General features: G+C 38.3%; 1 protein-coding gene across 4 annotated transcripts in view; it reads left to right on the forward strand.

The window, feature by feature from the left end:
* SLC4A4 (solute carrier family 4 member 4) overlaps positions 1–19,421 on the forward strand; it is a 364,012-nt gene that overhangs the window by 256,185 nt on the left and 88,406 nt on the right. For all 4 annotated transcript variants that reach the window (XM_015471675.3, XM_015471674.3, XM_005208064.5 and 1 more), the window contains 4 exon segments: positions 2,783–2,870; positions 5,034–5,188; positions 6,106–6,219; positions 8,443–8,617. In XM_015471675.3, coding sequence (XP_015327161.1) covers positions 2,783–2,870; positions 5,034–5,188; positions 6,106–6,219; positions 8,443–8,617 — 532 coding nt within the window.

Below are 19,421 nucleotides of genomic sequence, written 5' to 3' on the forward strand. Positions count from 1 at the left end.
GTTACTGCCATTTCTTCTTTGGTGCTGTTTAGTAAAGAGCAGAGTAAATATTTGTAGAAAATGTATGCCCTCATCTCATAGGATTTAAGGTGGAGGATCCACTACTCTGTTATCCCTTGGACCAGCGGCCCATTGTCTGCCAGAATTTGAGAACTATTAATGACTGAGAGCATTTTCTACACTTTCTAATAAGCCACTATTTTGGCTTTGTTGCCATATAGTCAACCTGATAATTAATTCACGTGTCAGTTGATAAATGTGCATTTCCATAGTGTGTATTTATAAATGTAAAATAATCATGATGCAGATACTAGGGAGAGGTAGGAAGATGTAGACAGTGATTCTGGAAAGGGTTAGATATTGTGTAGTGCTTAGATGCTAATATTTGGATGTGCTCAGATGCTCAGTTGTGTCTGACTCTTTGAGACCCTTTGGAGTGTAGCCCATCAGGCTCCTCTGTTCACGGGGTGTTCCTGGCAAGAATATTGGAGTGGGTTGCCATTTCCTTCTCCAGGGGATCTTCCCGACCCAGGGATCAAACCTGTGTCTCTTGAGTCTCCTGCATTGACAGATGGATTCTTTACCACTGCCATCTGGGAAGCCTGAAATAATAAAAAAATGACAGGCAAAGGAAATACATTGTTTTAAAATGTATTAAGTAAAGCATCCAGGTGTTACATATGCTCTCTTGCTGTACCACATTGGCCACTTCTGTTTAAAGCTATGCCCTATCGTCCTGCCTGGCAGCTGGCCCTTGGTAGACAAGTAAATAGAATTGGGACATACGAAAAGTACTATATGTGTTTCTTAATGAGATTTGCATTTTACTTTATTTGTTAAATGTTTTTTTCAGGTGTTGCACTCATTCAGTGAGCCATCCCTTCAGAAAAGTGCATTGTACTTTTCTGTCAATAAAAAAAGCTCTTGATAATACTGTATGTGGTGGCGTATAATTTAGGTTCAGCTTCAGAAAAAGGCAAGTTCTAGTTAGAAGAATTAAAACCCAGTTCTAATAATGACTTCCTTCATACTTGAATGACTTTCGTGCCTGCTGATTGCTTTTGCCCATTTCATCTACTGTGATAACATTTGAAAGCGAGTGCACCGCTCCACTCCAGAACTGGTTTCTAAGCAAATAAATACTGAATGGTTTTATGGTTATTCTGGTATAAACTCTGAGGATTCAGACATTCAGATTTACCTTCTTACATTCTCAATTTGTTTTTTTTCTTTACTCTTTAGATTAAATTTTATGATGAAAAATGGAATTATCTATTCAAGGGCATTTCAGAACAGACCCTAATACCTTGAAGAGTGTTGGCTATCAATAGCCCTTTCTTAAACAACAAAAAAATATAAATAAATTAGTAAAAAAGAAAATTTTACCAACAAAAGTCCTAAGCCATTCATGGTTTCATAAGATCTTACTTAAACTTTCTTGTCCCTAGCTAAGTATCACAACGTCTTTCCCCCAGAGTGGCCTATGGAAGTCATAGTTGGATAGCTTTCTCTGGTGTATAGGTTGCGCAGGTATTATTAAGCAGAATTGTGTGCTGGGAAAAAACAAGAGGTAAAAAGTCCTATCTGTCTTGTTGTTCAGTTTCTTAGTCATGTCCAACTCTTTGTGACCCCATGGACTGCAGCACACCAGGCCTCCTGTGCTTTACTACATCCCAGAGCTTGCTCAAACTCATGTTCATTGAGTCCATGGTGCCATCCAGCCATCTACTGTCATTCACTGGGGACAGTCTTTGAGCCCATCCATTACCTTCCTTGAGCCTAGGTTTCTTCACCATTAAATGGGAGTAAGATGCGTGTCCTTATAGCAAAGGATAGTAGGAGTTTAAATGATATGTGAGTGTGAAATGCTTTGTAAGCTTTAGAAAGCTGTGCAACCATAGCATGTGATCATTTTTATTGTCCTCATTATCTCCATGTTAGGTAAGATATGATCATAAATAAGCAAGGCAGGGATTTGTCTAGTATTGCCTTTTGTCTGTTTTTGAATTCATATACTTCCTGCTCCCCAGTTGAGAGTTGCATCTTTGCCCTTGTGATCAGTGAGGGAGTCCTTCCAACATGATAAGGGGTGAACTTGAGTGGAGATAAGCCCATTATTGCAAGTTTCAGGACCTAACTACTGTGGAACAGTGCATTATCAAGAAAACAAGTTTGGAAAAGAAAATGAGGAATCCTGTAAAAGAATTTTAACTGTGAATGATGTTTTATATTTAATTTCTCTCAAATTTTTCCTTCTTTACTTTGGTTGTCAGCATGTGGTTTATTGTAGAGGAGTTGGATTTTGCTGACTCCCAGCCACTTCTGAGTAGAACTATTTCTTTAAAATATGGAGAGGATCATTTGTCACCATCAATATTGGGTGAAGAAAAGTCAGAAAAATCAGAAGATGTGCTAAGTCTTTCTAGTTATTGTGCTTAATGGGTTTTCTCCAAAGATTCTGAAAAGTCAGAAGAAAGAGAAAGAAAAGAAAGTTTAGAAAAGAAAGACTTACTCATATAGTGAACCTTTCCTTCTTCATGAAGAAGCTTTTTAGGGTTCCATGCTCAATTCTCCCTTGCTTCCAAACAAAATGAACAACAATTTGTGTTTCACAATAGTGTGGAAGAGTGCCTTTCATATTACCAAGACTATGACCTTTGTTTTAAAGATGAATTCTAGACCTAACCTTTTTATGAATTAGGATTAAACATGTCTCAGTGTTATGTGTGTTGAGTTTGATGAAATATGTGTTACAGCCTTTGCTTCTTTCCTCTCCCAATAGGTTCTTATTCATTCTCTTAGGTCCTAAGGGGAAAGCCAAGTCCTACCATGAGATCGGCAGAGCCATTGCCACCTTGATGTCTGATGAGGTAGGGAATCAGGAAGATGGTGATCTGTGAATGTCATTCTTTGTTCTCATACTGTGAGTTGGCTGTCACAATTTCTTCAATTAGAATTACGTAGTTACCAACCTTCTTTAAAACATGAGGTACAGTCATTTGTGCAAATGAGCTGACAACTGCTTTTAATAGTTTTCAAAAAATAAATTTTATGTTAGAATAAGTCATATTTTCCTTTCTCTAAACATTTGCAGTTCTGCAAACTGAAGTATGTTAAATATTATTTAAAAGGTTCAAGTCACTGTATTAACATAATCTCTTAAAATGTTTAATATATTCATCCTGCAAATTCAAGTGTTTTGTTTCAGAAGTGGGTTTTATAAAATAATGCATAGTAAAATGCATTTTCCCTTAGGTATCAGAAAGTACCTGTTTTTGTGGTTTTCTTATCTTGTGGGAAGGAATGATGCATATACTAAAATGCATTAGCAACCATTCTGCAAAGTATCTAGCACTTTGGAATTATGACTGTATTCTCATAACAGTTTGACGTCACTACACACACCTTAGACATGTTGAAATTCCGAACTAGTCTCATAGTAGGAGAAATACTATTAGAATATAGGATCACTGATTTCTGCTTTTATGCCTTTCTAGCTTGCTATTTTGCCGAATGTTTTGTTTTTGCTTCATTGCTTGATATGTTAGCTTCTCCATGTGTTGAGTGGAGAATAGAGCATTTAGTTATGGCAGTTCTATTTGTGATTACTCAGATGGTTACTTAATTTGGGAACACTGATGAATAGCAGTGCTGTTTTTTTCCTTTGAGGCAACTAAGCATCTCAGTGAGTTCTTTTATTTATTTCTGCATATTTACAATTTCTTAATTCTTCACCCTAAGATGTATTGATTAGAAATGCTTTAGGCAAAAAAGAAAAAGAAGAAAAAGAAATGCTTTAGGCTGCAAATGATAGAAAATCTGACTTATTGTGGCTTAAACAATTTAGGGTTTGTTTTGCACACATATTAGGAAATTTGGAGGTAAGTAGTTGCTGGAGTTGGTTAAACTTAACTGCTTAATGGTAAATCAAGGGCCAAGGCTCTTGCTTTGTGGTCTTAAGGTGGCTGCTGCTGTCAACTCCATTCACACCATCTATAGCAAAGCAAGAAGGAGGAGGCAGGGAATATTAGCTGTGTCTTTCTTTCTGAACTGGTATTTTAATGCTCCTCCCACACATTGTTTTTTCTTTTTTTCTAATCCCATGAGTCAGAACTGCCCATCCTTACCTGCAGGCTAGGCTAAGAAAGATACTGACTTTCCAGCCTCCATAGTGGGAGGTAGCAAGAGAAAATAAGGCTGTAGCCAGTTATGTCCACTGCAGATGTTATGCCTACACTTTGAATGACCTCCCCTAAACCCCAAAACCCCCACACCATTATGTGCTGTTTGATAGCTTTTACACATTCTACTGAGGAGAAAAGACATAGCAATCTTTAAGAATAGCCAAAGGTATCAAACAGGGCCCATCTTCTTTGCTGGAGACTAAAGAATTTGACTTACAAGGTATGAAAGGCTTGGGTTATGTATAAAGGACTTTCAGATTATCAGGCAGGTTAGAAGAATGAAATGATGGACAAAGAGTATGATACACATTTGCTACCTTGGATGGTTTGGTTATTGGCTTCCTAAAACACAGATGATCACCTACTTAAAACCCCTTTGCTTTAACTCAAATTATTTGTGTGTTTGAGAGCTGCAGAATTTGAGTTTTAACCAGTCTTAACACTCAGTTTGAACTTTTCCTTCTTGAATTAGAAGCAGTGGTTTGGCCCAGTAGTTTTTATTTCAGGGAGTGATTGTGTATTTCTCTAAACTATTTTCATCTGGCTTCCATAGCAACCATATCAGTAATAGTACATACCAGTGGGAGATGAAAGGCAATGCTATTTTATGGTATTGTTAGGAAAAAATCATATAAAAGAAGCACAGCTGTTTTCTCATGCCTCTACCTATATTCTTTGGGTTCATAATCTGGATACTGAAATATTTTAGATTAAGCTGAATAGTAGGAAATAGGAGGCTATGGTCACAGTAATGTTAAAGTAGATTATGGATTGCATTCTTCAGCCTTAACATCTGAGGCGTGTGGAGAGTTCTCTTGTTGGATCAGCACATCTCTTCTTATTCTTTAGGTGTTCCATGACATTGCTTATAAAGCGAAAGATAGGCAGGACCTGATTGCTGGCATAGATGAGTTCCTAGACGAAGTCATTGTCCTTCCACCTGGAGAATGGGATCCAGCGATCAGGATAGAGCCTCCTAAGAGTCTTCCATCGTCTGACAAAAGGTAAAACGATCAGGCCATTGGGAGTTTTAATCTTTGAGAAGGAGAAGAGGTTCTGTCTAGTGCCTTAATATTGACAGATTTCCATTAAACTTGAGGTATTATGGCAAATGAATCACACATGTGCCTTCGTTTGACATTTGGTTGACACTGGAAAATGAGCATGTGGTGATATTCTTCAGTGATTACAAATTAAAGATCTCAGATTATGATATTGGAATACACTGTAGAGATTCTTTTGGGATGTTTCTGGGACCCCTTTATAGGTGGAAAGATCAGTTTACTCAAGGTAAATCTACCCTGTAGATTTAAGAGGTTAAGAAATTGGGTGAGATAATTGAGGGGAAGCCATTTTCTAGAAATCTGTGGTTTTCCAGATGAAACAATTTCCCTTTCATACAACATACAGTTTATTCAACTTTTTATTCATCTACTCATTTTTTTTGGCTCTAACTAGAACACTTTAAAGTTGTCTGCTTCCCTGGTAAAGAGTCTGCCTGGAATGCAGGAGACCCTGGTTCAATTCTTGGGTCAGGAAGATCTCCTGGAGAAGGGATAGTCTACCCACTCCAGTATTCACGGGATTCCCTGGTGGCTCAGACGGTAAAGAATCTGCCTGAAATGTGCGAGACCTGGGTTTGATCCCTCAGTTGGGAAGATCCCCTGGAGAAGGGCACGGCAACCGATGCCAGTATTCTTGCCTAGAGAATCCCCATGGGCAGAGGAACCTACACCCACGAGGTCGCGACGAGTCAGACACCAATGAGCTATTAAGCACACACAGGATGGTGGCAGGAAATCATAATCTTTCTCCCAAAGGGTTTTTGGTCCATCTCTTCATTAGTTAGTGCATGATGTAGCTAAGAGGCAGGTGAATAAAATAAAACTAATCTTCTCTTGGGCTCTGTTGTCTTGATTAGAAAGAATATGTACTCAGGTGGAGAGAATGTTCAGATGAATGGGGACACGCCCCACGATGGAGGCCATGGAGGAGGAGGACATGCAGATTGTGAGGAATTGCAGCGCACTGGAAGGTAACTTATGGATTCTTCTGTTGTTCATAATGAGGTTCCCCTCTGGTCTGAATTCCCCTTAATCTTTCTGTCAGTGCTTTGTTACTGGTTTCTATGTTCGGTCAGCCAACACAGGTTTATGGTGTATTATTAGTCACAGGTGCTTGGGCTGCAGCAGTGGATGAATGGAAAACCTCTGTCCTTAGGGGTCTTTGTAGTGGTGGGAGACAAACAGTGAGCAGATAACGAAATGTGAATCTGATTGTGTGGGGCAAAGTAAAGCAGAAGTAGGGAGTTTTGCAACAGGCGAAAGGTACTAGGTAATACCATTTTACATAGCATGGTCTGTAAGGGAAGGCCATAGAGGGAATTGCAGCATTTGAGGAAAGTCCTGAAGAAGTGGGGAGGCAGATCCTAGGGTGGGGGGTGGAGAACAGCAGGGTGCCTAGTGGGTGCTGGGTTGGCACAGAGGCCAGTGTGACGGCAGTGGCATGAATGAGAGCTGTTAGAGAAGTGGGGGGCGGGTGTGGCAGAAAGGCCAGTCTCTCCCTGCCCTTGACTTTCTTGATTCCATCTCTTCCTGATACATTTACTCAGAAGTGTACCCATATTACAGAACAGAGTACAGAGTTACAGAACATGTACAGAGTTACATGTTACAGACGTGAGTGACTGCCAGGCCACTGTCTCCTCGGCCTGCAGTGGGGAGCTCAGGTTTCTCAGGCAGCTTTGGCTAAATCTCTTCTTATTAGAATTATGCCTTCACTATTAGGTTCTCCATTTCAATCTGAATTAAGTACAGTTTTAAGTAGGATACTTGTTTATGAAGATATGACTTTTTATTTTTTTTTCCTTTTTTTATTATTTTTTAAATTTTATTTTATTTTTAAACTTTACAATATTGTATTGGTTTTGCCAAATATTGAAATGAATCTGCGAAGATATGACTTTTTAAAAAACACTTCAGATTTTTGAAAACACAAAGGTATGTCATTTTAACAGACAACTGAATCTGAATGAAATGACGTTCTTTCCTTCCTCCAATGACCCACTTGGGTTTGTTTCCCAAATGAAGAGGATGTTATTTCTCTCCTCTTCTTCTTAAAGACTAGAGAACAGAACCTCTCTCTCCCCCATTTTTTCCCTGAACAGTTCTTTACAAACTATTCCCATTAGAAATATCCTTTTCCTCTTCTATAGATACAATTTCTGGGATTTAACTTCTTTATTTAATCAGACTGTAATCTTTGATATTTTAACTTTCCTAAGTGCATTACATGTCTGCAATGTCTGCTACCATGCAATATGTCTGTACATACCAAGAAAAGTGAAGCAGGGCGTTGAATGCAGCTAAGACAGACAGACAGACACACAATCCTGAGAATGTGTGAGAGCATAGTGCAAGTCTTGCCATGAGTGGAGGATCAAGACTTCCAAGGGTTGTAGCACTCTGAGGGAAGACATCAAAGGCAGAAGGCACAGCGTGGGGAAAGCTGAGTGAGGTTTGGTTGAGGGAATGAGCTGACACATGACAGGCAGCTGACCTGCCTGTGGATATGAGGCGGCTCAGCTTGCTACGCTCCTCCATGACACACCTGCATGGCTTTCTCCCTTCATTCTTTCCGATCCTCACCCCAAAGTCACCCATTAGGAGTCCTGTTCTGGCCACTCTGATATTACAGCCATAGCAACTCTAGCATTTAACCCAGATCCCCACTTAATTTTTTCTTTGATTTTTAGCCCCATGCATTTTACTTATTTCGTTTGCCTCACTCAGAAAATAACTCCATGAGGGTGGGTATTTTTTCCTGTGTTATTCACTGTTGTATTTCCAGTACTCAGAATAGTGCTGGGCATATCCCAAATGACCAAATACACGTTTGTGGAATGAATGAATGAATGAGGCTGGGATGGAAGTTCTGACAAGATTAGAAAGGGCCTTATGATCGGCTCACAGGTTGGGATGTTTTCCTTCAGACATTGACACTGAATTCATCTACACAATTCACTCTCATCTAAAGACCAACAGTCTAGGGAATGTGACTGCCTAATTTGGTGATCAAAAAGAAGACAGAAGAAAATGTATTCCTTTACAGTTTTCTGATTTTATCTTAAGGGCTGAAATAGTATCTTGCTGATTCAAACACTTTAAATACACCTTCTCTGCGATTAAAATAAGTTATCTCTTGGTTCATTGCCCGATACTTTATTTTACATTGTCACGTTTGCTTTTTCCCTACCCAGGTTCTGTGGTGGACTAATTAAGGACATAAAGAGGAAAGCACCATTTTTTGCCAGTGACTTTTATGATGCTTTAAATATTCAGGCTCTTTCAGCAATTCTCTTCATTTATCTGGCAACTGTAACTAATGCTATCACTTTCGGAGGACTGCTTGGGGATGCCACTGACAACATGCAGGTGGGTTTGGTTTGGGGGAAGACACAAATAGTACAGCCAGATTGCCTTCCTCACCCCTGCAGCTCAGCGAGAAGCAGATGGCCTTTCAGTTACTCAGCGTGATTTTCTTTCTTTTGCTGGATGCTGCATTTTACTTTGCTTCTGGTCTGCTGCTGTATTTCCAGCATTTTAGTAGTTACAAAAATAGCTCGATGAAATCTGGCTTGAGTCACAAGTGGGGAAAAGAAGGGAAGGAAATGAGGATATATAGCTCTATTTGGGCAAAAGCAGATCAGCTGCTTTAATTTTGTGCCGGGTATAAGGTTTCGATCTTCTATTACCTTGAATGTATGGACCACACTGTTAAATTTGATATATCAAGTTTTGGGGGAATGCCTGGTTAGCTTCCTTTTACATGTGAGCAGACGATGGGTGTTTTGCTCAAGACTGAATTTGTATCTTTATGAGAAGAACTCAGCTTTAAGGATAAAAGCCACGAGTTGGTGTTCCTATTCCTGGATCTGCCTCTCATTAAGCCATTAAGATTCTAGCTTATTTTGTTGGTTGCTTTGCAGGTGGCATTTGCCCTTCTTTTGTAGCCATAATAGCTGAAGTTTTAGTGATAGAAAAGATATTTTTAATTCCCATAATCAGAAAGATATGTACAAAACCTCTTTTAGTTGATCCAATCATTATGGAAAAAAATAGGCATTGTGCTAGTTGCGGAGTATAGAGTAGTGAGTGAAGCTGAAAAGAACCAGATTCAAGCCCTTTTCAAACACTGTTCTTCTGTGTTACTACTTATTACTGTTTAACCTATGTGACATTAATAAGTGCTGCCAACCAGCTCATTTAAAATAATAGAGCTGCTTCCAAAGGATTGCTTTTTTTCTACTTCTGTTTTCTCCCCTGGGCACATTTCATATTTTAGATTTCTGCTTAAACACAAAATTAAGATGGAGACGCTCTGTGACATCTGTGTTGACCCAAGCAAAAAAGGGAGACATTACTTTAAACAATTTTATTTCACTTGTTAAGAGCACTTTCATCTTTTAGTCTTTATCTATTGCTGCATAGCATGTTACCCCCAAATCTGAGGCTTCAAACAACCATTTTTTCCTTCTCTCTTATGGTTTTGGTGGTTGATGGACTCGGGTGGCTTGTTCCCTTAGGTCCTTGTAGACTTGCAGTGTTTTGGCAGCTGAGTTTGGAGTTGCCCGAGGGCTTCTTTCCTCACGTGACTGCTGCCGGGGCTGGGGGCTCCCCCTCTGACTAGTCCAAGGCTGGCTTGGGTTTTCTCACAGCTGGGCACTGTGATGCCTCCCGTGACCTCCTGCTCCTTTGAAAGGGGGCAGTTGCCACTTGGCTTTCCTTGTTGCCATGTGAATATGCACTCATTATTCATTTTCTGATTTTCAAAGAGAGGTTGGAAATTCAAATTCTTAAGTGAAATCTGGTGATTCTGAAATATTGGCCAATGATCAACATTTTAAAATTACATTGTGCTGACCAGAAAGCACTTAGCTGTATATTCCCAAGTATGGGGAATAGAAGCCAAGCATTGTAGTCACAGAGATGAAGTATATGAAAAAAAATGTCTTCCCCTTTTTTCCTCATTCATAGACAAAAATGAGTAAATTAGTTGTAACAGTAATTCAGTAATGGTATTTTTACAAAATCTGTCTGTATTCAAATTGCGTGGCTATTCTTCATCTAAATGAAAGTCTAATGATAATTAAAATACGTCATTCAAAAGAACAAAGTGGAGGAAAAAAGCACTGGGGAAGTACCCTGAGGCCAGCACGAAGAAGATAAGACAGGCAACCTCATGTTAAGTGAAGGACAGGGAAGCCTGGCATGCTGCAATCCATGGGGTCGCAAAGAGTTAGACACAACTGAGCCACTGAACAACATGTTAAGAAAAAATCACACAAAGCTGTGATTTTGAGAGGGTAGCAAGAACAAAACCTCCTTCTGTCTTGCACAATATAGATAGACTTTCAGGTGAAGATAATTTTTCAATATGTGGTTTTTTTTTAAATGTTCTTATTGAGATGGAGACATAATGACATTTCTTATGTGTTACCCTTTTGCCTTTTTAAGCTGAATTGAACTCTTCAACTTTGTGAGACTTAGCTTTAAAATGCTGCATCTCACACAAGAGAGAGAGAAATCTGTTCAAGTCTATTATTGATCCCTCCTGGTGGTGCATTATTTTGCATATGAGGGAGTTCTGTAAAGATTAAGTTGTGTAACATATATAGTTACTGTGGGTTTGTCCTCTGAGACAAGTATTATGGGAAAGGCCTTGCTGGTGGAGTAAGCTATTTTCTGGGTTCTAAAGACTTTAGGAGAAATATAAATGCTTTCAGTGTGTCAGGATGTCCATTAAAATGACCATTTGCTGGATGTTACTTCTAGGAGTTGACTTAATCAAGTATCTAATTGAAACCTATGAGGATAATTTGTCAGACATAATAGACCATTGTATCAATAAATTATGTAACCTCCATTGATAGTTTCACTGAAACTGAATTCGGTTTTTTGAAACTTTCTCTGAATGAAAATAGTGTTGGATATATTTAACACTCATATATACATATATTTAGTCTTCATGTCATTTCTGAAGACTTTTTCGTTTTAAGAACTATGTGGATGAAATACTACAATTTGGTACTTTCAGTGGGTGGCAGAAACATTGAAAAACAGGGATTAAAAAATTAATGATCATTGATAGCTATTTCTTGAACAGAATACTCTCTTATGAATTTGTTTTGGGCGGAATGATGCTGTTAGTAAATGAGTTCATAGATTCAGTGGGTTTTTTGATATAATATGTGTAAATATAATTTGACTAGGACATGCACACGCATATGCAACTCAATAGTTACATAGTAATTTTACATATCCTAGAATTTAAATATGGAAAAATTTTGCTTATAGTCATCTAATTAGGTTTTCTTGCAGTGGTAGATGACTTAGATGGGTGTATCTATTGGTTTTATCTATTTTGAAGACCAGGGAATAAGGTGAATTTAATATGTTGAAGAGTGTCTCAAAACTGTAAGGGTGTATGTTCTTTAACGTACAGAGGTGTTTTTTTGCGATATGAACATTGGGGTGCATACATCTTTTTGAATTACAGGTTTTTTTCCTAAATATATGCCCAGGAGTGGGATTGCTGGGTCATATGTCAACTCTGTTCCTGATTTTTTGAGGAACCTGCATACTTTTTTCCATAGGGCTGCACCAGTTTACATTCCCACTAACAGTGTAAGAGGGTTCCATTTTCTCCATACCCTTTCGAGTATTTGTTATTTGTAGACTTTTTAAATGACAGCCATTCTGAACAGTGTGAGGTGAAAACTCTCACTGTAGTTTTGGTTTTCATTTCTTTAATAATTAGTGATGAGACCATCTCTTCATGAGCCTGTTGGCCATCTTGTAACATACAGAGGTTTTGATGCTCTGGCAGTAAATGTCTTCTTGACTTCGCATCAGGAAAAGAAAATACTTTGTGGATTTGGTGTCAAGACCAGGTTATTTTACTAGTCTAAGGCAGACGTCGATACATTCTTTTGTGAATATTTATTGGATGTCTACTGTGTCCCAGGCATTAAGTGCTGAGGATACAGATAACATGACCAAAGTAGGTAAGAATCCCTATTCTGATGGTATTTACAATCTAGAGTTGATAAAGCAATCTGTTTTATGCTCCCCCGAGATACCAGTAGTGGTCTGTAGTGGACCTATTTAAAGGGGTGAAATCTTCTTTCTTCATTTGACTTTCTAAACACTAGATCAGAACTGAGCAGAAAAGCTTTGTCACAGCCTGAAATAATCTTCAATTGTATCACATGCCTTCATAAATGTGGCAGTGGGTTATTCACAAAAGCACAGGCAGCTCAAATGAGTCAACCGACTACAGTGTCCTTGCTTTTAGAGGCGGGCAGCTGAGAGACGTTCATGTAGGACCTTTATTGTGAGGCTACAAATAGACATGGATGCTGGGCAGAAGCATGTTGTGAAAACATGAGTGAGTCACCCACACTGGTGTCGTTTAAGCAAACTCTTCTGCCAACTTCTCTTCAGGAGGTCTTGCCTACTCAATGACAGGAATTTACATTTAAGCATTCATTTCAAAGCAGAAATATATATATATATATATACATATATATGTAATTAGTATTCACATACATTCTCAGTTATATAAATTCAGTAATCTTACCTATATATGTAATATATATATATATATATCACATTATGTGTGTGTGTTTGTGTATATACATATGCACACACCTATTTCGAAGCAAATCTTGAGAGGCATATGGATCATTTCCCATGGAACTGTGTTCAAAATAAATCAGTTGAGGCTCCAGAGGCTCCAGTCAGTTCAGTTCAGTTGCTTAGTCGTGTCCAACTCTTTGTGACCCCATCCGTGGGCTGCAGTACACCAGGCTTTCCTATCCATCACCAACTCCCGGAGTTTACTCAAACTCATGTCCGTCGAGTTGGTGATGCCATCCAACCATCTCATCCTCTGTTGGCCTCTTCTCCTCTCGCCTTTAATCTTTCCCAGCATCAGGGTGTTTTCCAATGAGTTAGTTCTTTATATTAGGTGGCCAAAGTATTGGAGTTTCAGCTTCAGCATCAGTCCTTCCAATGAATATTCAGGACTGATTTCCTTTAGGATGGACTGGCTGGATCTCCTTGCATTCCAAGGGGCTGTCAAGAATCTACTCCAACACCACAGTTCAAAAGCATCAATTCTTCAGCACTCAGCTTTCTTTATAGTCCAAATCTCACATCCATACATTACTACTGGAAAAGCCATAGCTTTGACTAGATGGACCTTTGTTGGCAAAGTAATGTCTCTGCTTTTTAATATGCTATCTAGGTTGGTCATAGCTTTTCTTCCAAGGAGTAAGCATCTTTTAATTTCATGGCTGCCGTCACCATCTGCAGTGATTTTGGAGCCCAGGAAAATAAAGTCTCTCACTGTTTCCATTATTTCCCCATCTATTTGCCATGAAGCGATGGGACCAGATGCCATGATGATCTTAGTTTTCTGAATGTTGAGTTTTAAGTTAACTTTTTTACTCTCCTCATTCACTTTTATCAAGAGGCTCTTTAGTTCTTCACTTTCTACGGGTTGTATCATCTGCATATCTGAGGTTATTGATATTTCTCCTGGTAATCTTGACTCCATCTTGTGCTTCATCCAGCCTGGCATTTCGCATGATATAGTCTGCATATAAATTAAATAAGCAGGGTGACAATATACAGCCTTGACATACTCCTTTCCCAATTTGGAACCATTCTGTTGTTCCATGTCCAGTTCTAACTGCTGCTTCTTGACCTGCATACAGGTTTCTCAGGAGGCAGGTCAGGTGGCCTCATTCCCATCTCTTTAAGAATTGTCCACAGTTTGTTGTGATCCCTTGTGGCTCAGCTGGTAAAGAATCTGCCTGTAATATGGGATACTTGGGTTCAATCCCTGGGTTGGAAAGATGCCCTGGAGAAGGGAAAGGCTACCCACTCCAGTATTCTGGTCTAAAGAATTGTATGGACTGTATAATCCATGGGGTTGCAAACAGTTGGACAGGACTGAGCGACTTTTGCTTTCACTTTCACACAGTCAAAGGCTTGGGTATAGTCAATAAAGCAGAAGCAGATGTTTTTCTGGAATTCTCTCCAGATATAATCAAATTAGAATGGCAGCATAGATAGCTGCATGAATTCTCCAACTTGCCACATACATTTGAGCCATCATGCTTCTCTGAGAGGACTCTGAAACTTCCAGAGTGGGTGTGCATGGATTCCTTAAGTGTAGGCAGTTAAAGTTTAGCCTGGGCTTCTGGGAGTAACTGAACTGCTTTGCCAAGAGTTGACCTTACAGTCTTCTGGGATCTAGCCCTGGCTTGTTTCCTGTTCTTAAGCAACAAAGTATTAGAGCGTTGGCTTTCTGAGATCCAAGAATATGCAGTGCTCTTATTGCACTTTTCAGTAAGCTCTACTGTAATGATGCTCTATTCCCCTTGCCATGAAGTGAAAGTGTGTTAGTCCCTCCGTCATGTCTGACACTTTGTGACCCCCTGGACTGTGGCCCATTAGGCTCCTCTATCCATGGAATTCTCTAGGCAAGAATACTGGAGTGGATAGCCATTCCTTTCTCTAGGGAATCTTCCCAGCCCAGGGATCCAACCCATGTATTCTGCATTGTAGGCAAATTCTTTACAATCTAAGCCACCAGAATTTGTAGGCAAATTCTTTACAATCTGAGAGCTTTACAATCGGAAGCTCTCCCCTTGCCATGAGGATGCATGCTCAGTCATGTACGACTCTTTGCAACCCATGAACTGTAGCCTGCCTGGCTCCTGTGTCCATAGGATTTTCCAGGCAAGAATACTGAAGTGCGTTGCAATTTCTTCCTCCAGGGGATCTTCCTGACCCCAGGGACTGAATTCGCGTCTCCTTCATTGGCAGGTGGATTCTTTACCACTGAGCTCTGCCATACTGTTAAGTAAAAATAAGGGCTTTTATCTTCACTATCCTAAAAACATGTCCTTCCCACAACTAAAAGTCTCTTATGACCATGCATATGAACTCATTGCATTAGATTTATATTCTTGGTTGCCAAGTGGGTACTGCTGCTGCTGCTGCTAAGTCGCTTCAGTCGTGTCCGACTCTGTGCGACCCCATAGACGGCAGCCCACCAGGCTCCCCCGTCCCTGGGATTCTCCAGGCAAGAACACTGGAGTGGATTGCCATTTCCTACTCCCATGCCAAGTGGGTTCTATTAATTAAATTGTTAAATGTTGATTTAACAAATATTTATGAATAGGTTAGTCTGTGGGTAAGATACTGATATAAGGAAAACTGTTTTGATACTTAGTGTCAAGTCTTTGTTATTTAAAAGCTGTCCTTCTTAGCTTTATGGAACACAGAGAAGTGCTTTAATTTAAATTGACTGTTGGTTGTGAATGACTGAGCACAGTCTAGAGTGAAGACTGAGTGAAGAAAGTCATTTAAATTTTTTTCAGGAATAAATATAATCCTATTTTCACAAACCTTTTAGTAAAAGAAGACCGTAAGATTTTTAGGATTTTAGAATTTGTTGAATTTTGTGATATTTATGGAGCCTAACAGAGCACATTTTAAGGGAACTTGTTTCATAATAAGGAACATTTATAAATATAAATTTGGCATCTCCAACTTTGAGGCTTTATTTTAACATACTGCTGTGCTGAGAATATTCAATCAATCTGCTTAAGTTGGAAATGTATCATTTCTTACTCATATATGATATTCCTCAATAAGATAGACACTTCTTTACAAAGCATCATGCGCAATTTGTAACAGCAGGATTAAAGCAACTGATAATTACTTTACTGCATGAAGACTAGATAATAATTTCATCTTCCCTGAATGTTACATTTTGGTACCAAAGTGCGTTTCTTCCCTGAAGTGGAAATAGAAGGTGATGTGTTAATCTGCAACAGAAACATATTCCAGTTTGGGCAGGGTTGTCTGTTGGAATGATCCAATTAGGTTGTGTTGGTAAGAAAACAATAAATGTGTATTCAGTTACAAAGTAAAGGGCACCACACTGTTTACTTGCCTCCAGGGTATGTTGGTCATTGCTTTTCCCTGGAAGAAACTTTAACTTTAGACAATTTGCTTCATTTCATGTATAAGTTTTGAATGAAACCTGTTTGATTGAAGTTCGTTTTTTTGTTTTACCAAATTCCATTTAGCAGAAACCTATTTGGCTGTTTTTCCCATGTAAATGACCTTTGTCAACTCTATTTTCTTGGTGGTCAGAAAATGATGGGTCATTTGAGCAGCGGTGAAGATCCCAAACAATGCTAAATTCTAAACAATATTTTGTGTTTAGCTTGAAATCATTTTGAAATAGCTTTGTTTTGAATAAGATAAAATTAAGCATGGTACGAAATTCAAATAGTACAGAAACACTGCATAGAAGATCGTTTTGCCCTTAAATCCAGGAATAACCATTATTAACCTGTTCATGAATATCTTTCTGTATCTTGCAATGCTTGTATAAACAGATCACTGTGTAGGATTTTCTGTAAATGAGATCATATATGCAATCATTTATGTAACTAGCATTTCAAGAAAGTCTTTCCACCTCAATATGGGTCTTGAACACAGCATTTTTAATGGCTGCATTTCTTTATACACATGGTGTATGTGCTATAATTTATTTAATAAATTCTCTATTAGTGGACTTTTAGTTTTTTTCAGTCCTTTCATTTGTAAACAATCTTGGTGCTTAACTCCACTTTCCTTCTTTGTCATTACCTCTTTAGCTAAATTTTTAGCAGAATGTGATTGCAGTATATACTTGTTTTATTTTTGATATTGATTTCAGGTTACACTTCACAAAGGTATACTGATTTAAACTTCTACCAGTAATGGACAAGAGAGCTGGCTTGCTCACTTTCTTGCAAAAACAGAATTTGTCTCATGTTCTCATTTTTGTCATTCTGTGGCTTAAAAATGACGGCTCATTTTTATTCCATTTACATTTCTTTGATTTTTAGTGAGAGGTAATATCCGTCCATACTTATTGCTTACTTATGTGTCTTTATATTTGTACACTTGGGATATTTCTCTTTGGGGCATTCTTTTTTTCTCATTGACTTATAAGAACTCTTTGTATAATAAGGATATTTTCCCTTTGCTTGTCAGAAATATCACAAATGTATTTTTCCTAGATCTGCTATGTATCTTTTAACCACATTTGATTTCTTTTGCTGTAAAGATCTCAGTTCTTATGTAGTCAAAATCTTTAGTCTTTTATAATTTCTTATATTCATGATATATTTAGAGCAGTTTCCCCACCCCAAGATTAGAAAAATATTTACCCACATATCTTAGTTCTTTTATGTTTTCATTTACATTTCTCATCCATCTGGACTTAATTTTTGTGTAAGATTATACTGGTATTTGATGTTTGGACACTTCAGAGGATCTAGATACCTATTCACAGCTCTTCAAACAAAACAATATTGTAAAGCCTCTCTTTCTTGCTATCCATTCTATTGGACTTGGAACTGGAGCTCTTTAGTAGAGATTTTGGCTCATACTTTTCTTCAAGCAGAGAGATAATTTGTTTTTCAAGTCTTGCCTCCTTTTTTCTGTTCCTGCTGGGCAGTGTAAACAGAAATCCTGTTTATGACGACAAAGCACTTTTAGGCAGAGATGGCACACTAAGGATTTGGCAGCTGTGATCTGTCAGGAGAGAAATCATTGATTTATAGTCTGTAGCTACACAGGTGAAGTAAGAAATGAGGGTTGTGTATCCAGTCTTCCTTCCTAGTGTAGATGAATGGTCTGTGTAGCTGCTGGTCATTAACCATGCTAGCGGGTAGTTCTTATTTTGATAGAAGAAGGAAGATTGCCTGAATGGGTGCACCTCAAATATGGACCGTATAAAAATCAGTTTGGGAACTTTGGAAACCTATGGATTCCTGGGACCTAATCTTTGAAGATCTTGATTTATTTGTTCAAAGTGAAGATGTGTTTTGTCGCTCAGTCATGTCTGACTCTTTTGCAAACCCCTGCAAAAGCCCGTCAGGCTCCTTCCTCTGTCCATGGGATTCTCCAGGCAAGAATACTGGAGTGGGTTGCCATTTCCTTCTCCTTCTCCAGGGAATCTTTCCCACATGTGTCTCCTGTACTCATGCACTGACAGGCAGATTCTTTACCACAAAGCCACCTGGGAAGCCCGAAGTGGAAATAAAAATTCAGTATTTCTTTTTCCCTAAAAAACAAAAAACAAAACAAACAAAAACAACCCTCACAGATATTTTTCATGTGGCTCAAATTTGATTTAGGTACTTTCATCATCTCATCACTTATTTTTGATCTTGTGGCTTTACGTTGGGGATCTGATCTGCAGGTAATTCAGGTTTGTTTGCTTATTTCCAATGGCCATGTTTAAAAGTCATTAGGCTGCATCATTTTTCTTGGCTAAATTTCAGATTCAAATGCTAGAGAAGTTTAATTTTATTGATCAACATTCTACACAGTTTTAATAGATTACAGCCAATACAGGCTGAAATTTCTTTTTATGGTTAGTAGACATTTTTTTTTTTCAAGTCTTGAAATCTAACAGTAATGTTGGTGAATATTTTAGCATATATTGCCCCCTAAATATTCTTTTCTCGTTTTACTTGGTTGATAATTGTCAAAGAGATAGAAAATCTTTTGTATTTTAAGGCAATTTGGGGTTAATTATTAATCCAAGTAATACATTTCTTAATAAAAAGGACATAAAACAACAAAGGTCATTCTTTAGTGTTATATGAAGATATTAAATGTACTAAATTGCAATAAAGTCAAAGTTGACAGCATAAATGTTGAATGTTTTATCATCTTGAATGCATTTGCTTTGTGTTAGCCATGACGGGTGTGATGGCCTTGACTTATCACAAGTAGTTCACAGACAAACTTCTGGTGCTACCAATTGTGGTTGGATTTTTTTTTCTAAAGAATCTTGCTCCTATGGTGAGATTTCCTCCTTTTTTTCATGTTCTTGTCACTTTTTAAAGCTTATTTATTTTGTTCCATTGATCTATATTTCTGTCTTTGTGCCAGTACCATACTGCCAGAAGGAAAAACATCAATACAGTATACTAACTAACGCATGTATATGGAATTTAGAAAGATGGTAACAATAACCTGGTGTACGAGACAGCAAAAGAGACACTGATGTATAGAACAGTCTTATGGACTCTATGGGAGAGGGAGAGGGTGGGAAGATTTGGGAGAATGACATTGAAACATGTAAAATATC

Source organism: Bos taurus, chromosome 6 (genome assembly GCF_002263795.3).
Source record: "Bos taurus isolate L1 Dominette 01449 registration number 42190680 breed Hereford chromosome 6, ARS-UCD2.0, whole genome shotgun sequence".
In the NCBI taxonomy this organism is placed as follows: Eukaryota; Metazoa; Chordata; class Mammalia; order Artiodactyla; family Bovidae; genus Bos; species Bos taurus.